The 5,365-nt window shown below is 49.1% G+C and overlaps 1 protein-coding gene across 1 annotated transcript in view; it reads right to left on the bottom strand.

The window, feature by feature from the left end:
* Window positions 1-4,614: 4,614 nt before the first annotated feature.
* Window positions 4,615-5,365, bottom strand: part of LOC121319163 (pseudouridylate synthase 7 homolog) — a 26,993-nt gene continuing 26,242 nt past the window's right edge. The window contains exons 12-13 of the mRNA XM_041256342.1: window positions 5,224-5,316; window positions 4,615-4,858 (exon numbers count right to left, since the gene is read on the bottom strand). Of these exons, the coding sequence (XP_041112276.1) occupies window positions 4,722-4,858; window positions 5,224-5,316 (230 nt within the window). The 3' untranslated portion in view covers window positions 4,615-4,721. The remainder of the gene's footprint in view (window positions 4,859-5,223; window positions 5,317-5,365) is intronic.

Raw genomic sequence — 5,365 nt, 5'->3', positions numbered from 1 at the left:
ACAAAGATCACTACACCCTTCTCAGAGCAAAGAACACAGCACCCTTCTCAGAGCAGAGAACACAACACCCTTCTCAGAGCAGAGAACACAACACAGCACCCTTCTCAGAGCAGAGAACACAGCACCCTTCTCAGAGCAGAGAACACAGCACCCTTCTCAGAGCAGAGAACACAACACCTGTCACTGACACAGAGTTTAGATAAACACTGATAAACATGAGATTAAACAGCTCACTGCCAGCGCAGCCCCGTCACTGACAAAGGGTTTAGATAAACACTGATAAACATGAGATTAAACAGCTCACTGCCAGCGCAGCCCCGTCACTGACACAGGGTTTAGATAAACACTGATAAACATGAGATTAAACAGCTCACTGCCAGCGCAGCCCCGTCACTGACAAAGGGTTTAGATACACACTGATAAAAATGAGATTAAACAGCTCACTGCCAGCGCAGCCCCATCACTGACACAGGGTTTAGATACACACTGATAAACATGAGATTAAACAGCTCACTGCCAGCGCAGCCCCGTCACTGACAAAGGGTTTAGATACACACTGATAAAAATGAGATTAAACAGCTCACTGCCAGCGCAGCCCCGTCACTGACACAGGGTTTAGATAAACACTGATGAACATGAGATTAAACAGTTCACTGCCAGCGCAGCCCCATCACTGACACAGGGTTTAGATAAACACTGATAAATACGAGATTAAACAGCTCACTGCCAGCGCAGCCCCATCACTGACACAGGGTTTAGATAAACACAAGATTAAACAGCTCACTGCCAGCGCAGCCCCGTCACTGTTATAGGGTTTAGATAAACACTGATAAACATGAGATTAAACAGCTCACTGCCAGCGTAGCCCTGTCACTGACACAGGGTTTAGATAAACATTGATAAACATGAGATTAAACAGCTCACTGCCAGCGTAGCCCTGTCACTGACACAGGGTTTAGATAAACATTGATAAACATGAGATTAAACAGCTCACTGCCAGCGTAGCCCTGTCACTGACACAGGGTTTAGATAAACATTGATAAACATGAGATTAAACAGCTCACTGCCAGCGCAGCCCCGTCACTGACACAGGGTTTAGATAAACATTGATAAACATGAGATTAAACAGCTCACTGCCAGCGCAGCCCTGTCACTGACACAGGGTTTAGATAAACAATGATGAACATGAGATTAAACAGCTCACTGCCAGCGTAGCCCTGTCACTGACACAGGGTTTAGATAAACATTGATAAACATGAGATTAAACAGCTCACTGCCAGCGCAGCCCCGTCACTGACACAGGGTTTAGATAAACACTGATAAACATGAGATTAAACAGCTCACTGCCAGCACAGCCCCGTCACTGACACAGGGTTTAGATAAACACTGATAAACATGAGATTAAACAGCTCACTGCTAGCGCAGCCCCATCACTGACACAGGGTTTAGATAAACACGAGATTAAACAGCTCACTGGCAGCGCACCCTGTCACTGATTGGTCCCTCCTCCCTGTATCAGTTCTGCACTGTGCAGTGGAGGTGCTGCTGTTTGTTTGGTCCCTCCTCCTCCCTGTATCAGTTCTGCACTGTGCAGTGGAGGTGCTGCTGGTTGTTTGGTCCCTCCTCCTCCCTGTATCAGTTCTGCACTGTGCAGTGGAGGTGCTGCTGGTTGTTTGGTCCCTCCTCCTCCCTGTATCAGTTCTGCACTGTGCAGTGGAGGTGCTGCTGTTTGTTTGGTCCCTCCTCCTCCCTGTATCAGTTCTGCACTGTGCAGTGGAGGTGCTGCTGGTTGTTTGGTCCCTCCTCCTCCCTGTATCAGTTCTGCACTGTGCAGTGGAGGTGCTGCTGTTTGTTTGGTCCCTCCTCCTCCCTGTATCAGTTCTGCACTGTGCAGTGGAGGTGCTGCTGTTTGTTTGGTCCCTCCTCCTCCCTGTATCAGTTCTGCACTGTGCAGTGGAGGTGCTGCTGTTTGTTTGGTCCCTCCTCCTCCCTGTATCAGTTCTGCACTGTGCAGTGGAGGTGCTGCTGTTTGTTTGGTCCCTCCTCCTCCCTGTATCAGTTCTGCACTGTGCAGTGGAGGTGCTGCTGTTTGTTTGGTCCCTCCTCCTCCCTGTATCAGTTCTGCACTGTGCAGTGGAGGTGCTGCTGTTTGTTTGGTCCCTCCTCCTCCCTGTATCAGTTCTGCACTGTGCAGTGGAGGTGCTGCTGTTTGTTTGGTCCCTCCTCCTCCCTGTATCAGTTCTGCACTGTGCAGTGGAGGTGCTGCTGTTTGTTTGGTCCCTCCTCCTCCCTGTATCAGTTCTGCACTGTGCAGTGGAGGTGCTGCTGTTTGTTTGGTCCCTCCTCCTCCCTGTATCAGTTCTGCACTGTGCAGTGGAGGTGCTGCTGTTTGTTTGGTCCCTCCTCCTCCCTGTATCAGTTCTGCACTGTGCAGTGGAGGTGCTGCTGTTTGTTTGGTCCCTCCTCCTCCCTGTATCAGTTCTGCACTGTGCAGTGGAGGTGCTGCTGTTTGTTTGGTCCCTCCTCCTCCCTGTATCAGTTCTGCACTGTGCAGTGGAGGTGCTGCTGTTTGTTTGGTCCCTCCTCCTCCCTGTATCAGTTCTGCACTGTGCAGTGGAGGTGCTGCTGTTTGTTTGGTCCCTCCTCCTCCCTGTATCAGTTCTGCACTGTGCAGTGGAGGTGCTGCTGTTTGTTTGGTCCCTCCTCCTCCCTGTATCAGTTCTGCACTGTGCAGTGGAGGTGCTGCTGTTTGTTTGGTCCCTCCTCCTCCCTGTATCAGTTCTGCACTGTGCAGTGGAGGTGCTGCTGGTTGTTTGGTCCCTCCTCCTCCCTGTATCAGTTCTGCACTGTGCAGTGGAGGTGCTGCTGTTTGTTTGGTCCCTCCTCCTCCCTGTATCAGTTCTGCACTGTGCAGTGGAGGTGCTGCTGTTTGTTTGGTCCCTCCTCCTCCCTGTATCAGTTCTGCACTGTGCAGTGGAGGTGCTGCTGTTTGTTTGGTCCCTCCTCCTCCCTGTATCAGTTCTGCACTGTGCAGTGGAGGTGCTGCTGTTTGTTTGGTCCCTCCTCCTCCCTGTATCAGTTCTGCACTGTGCAGTGGAGGTGCTGCTGTTTGTTTGGTCCCTCCTCCTCCCTGTATCAGTTCTGCACTGTGCAGTGGAGGTGCTGCTGTTTGTTTGGTAAATAACCTGGAAAAAATAAATAAAACCAGACTACCATTGAAGAGAAAGAAGAAACTGCTTTCAAACTAAAGTTATTGTACCAAGATATGAGCAGTTATAATAAATCAGGCTGAAATGAAACATAGTTTAAAAAAAAAAACATTAGAAAAGAGCACAACATTTACTTTGTGCTGGCGTTTCCTCATCCTTGTCATTACTGTCTCACATGGGCGAGGCGTGCCCTGGAAACGGGCTGCAGTCCTTCCATTCTTACCAGTGATCTTCAGAGAGAAGTGCTCACGTCACGCCAGTGAAACCTCTCGTGTGTATTCCTAAGCACAAGTTCGCGACAGCATCACAACACAGGCCTTCACTGCAGTTCTGGTCTCTCACATTTTAAGAGCCAGCTGTTACAAGAGGTTTGACTGGCTCGCCTTGCTTTGAAAGAAGGCCTACCCTAATGCATTCATTCCTGTTTCATGAAACTTTGGGAACCAGTCAAAACTTTTGCAGGTAGTTAATGTTTTTTTTCAATTTCCATAACTTGTTTGGATTCCGTGAGAGCAGTGAAGCCACCCGACACGTAGCTCTGGGGAGCTGCAGCTGCTGTTTCACACCTTTATCCTTAAGACCGAACACAGATTAAATGCAATCCAAACGCCCCTCAGTGGACAAGGAACCTGTAATGATCCGATCCACCCCTTGCTTCCCCTGAATACTCGTGGCCAAGGCAGCAAAATCACAGAAACCTTCAGCATCTACAATACTCCCACACATCTCTTCATTAAAAATAAAATTCAAACAGGTGTGTTCTCATTATTTCTACTCTTGTTAAAAAATATCTTGCAAGAAAACACAATGAGAGCTCAAATATTACATGACATGACATTGTGGTTTTGAAGCAGCTACAGGGCCTGTTCTTCACAGAGCATGGCAAAGTCTGCTTTCTTCTCTTGCGCTTCTGTGGCAGCCCTGTGCGCTCTGCAAGGTCAGGACAGCATCCACACCACACACATTGACACAGACAGAGGGCCATGTGAGCAAAAAACACACACACACACACACACACACACACAGCCTCCCACACACACACACATGTCTTCTCACACACAAGAGTGTGTTTCAGTCAGTCAGTTTGCCTACAGTCTCAGAGTCTCTCTCTCTCTAGAGAGAGTCACTTGTGTCGTTGCAACCAGTCATGGTGCAGTTAAATGTTGTCTACGCAGGGCATTGACAAAACAGGATCCCTGTTTATTGTGTTACCAGTGTCAAATTGGTGTCAATGGCCACAAAGCCCGTGTCGACTCCGCGTGTTTCCATCACTGCTGCCTCTCTCACACACAAGAGGTGGAAAGAAGACTCCTACTGCACAGGAGTTTCACCCATGCCAAGTTTTATTACAAGCTTCATTGGCCACTGTGTATACAGTAGGTAACATGCTCAGGTGTGTCTTACTGAACTCAGTACAGGAATGGATCAGACTGCTCTGCAGTGGGTGTCACTTCCACCCTAGTGCGCACATACACTGTGTAAGAGTGCCCAGCGCCCTGCCTGCAGCCAGCCTCAGTGCAGCCACACAGTGTTGAGCTGCATCTGGTTCTTGATGCTTGTGTCCATCTTCAGCACCTCGCAGATTGCCATGGTGGCGTAGCAGGAGGGGGGCAGGGAGAACTCCATCCGCAGCGCGCGGTACTTCCCTTCTGGCTCAGAGGGAGGAGAAAGACGAGAGGGGGAGCATCAACGTCTGTCTATCCACCTCACACCGCAAGCACCATTATTCAGGGATCAGTTACAATACCGGCTCACAGTGCAGCACTCGAGAAATTCCCGTTGTGTGCCAAATGTGTTCGTCTTTCAGTTTAGTTCCCATACTGATTTTAAAGCCATTGCCAAAATGTTTAAACTGATAGTTACTTTTTACACTCGAGTTTAACCACACACTTACCTGAAATTCACAGATAATTAAAAAATACAAAGAAAGCACATGCATGACAAGAGCAGGCTGAGCACTGACGATGAGCGCAGGACTGTGGAAGCAGGATCACAGAACGGAGGGGGGCCTCACCTTTACGACACACAGGAGGCAGCTTCCTTTCCAGCTTCTCAACGTCGGTGTGGACCAGCGGGATCTTGAGATCATCGTATGAGATCACCTCCCTGAGGACAGGAAAGGAAGATGCCTGGATGTGACTTGAACAATTCACCTG

The sequence above is a fragment of the Polyodon spathula genome, chromosome 8 (assembly GCF_017654505.1).
Source record: "Polyodon spathula isolate WHYD16114869_AA chromosome 8, ASM1765450v1, whole genome shotgun sequence".
NCBI classification, from domain to species: domain Eukaryota; kingdom Metazoa; phylum Chordata; class Actinopteri; order Acipenseriformes; family Polyodontidae; genus Polyodon; species Polyodon spathula.
The sequence above is the reverse complement of the archived record's forward strand: the minus strand, read 5'-3'. Positions and strand labels throughout refer to the sequence as shown.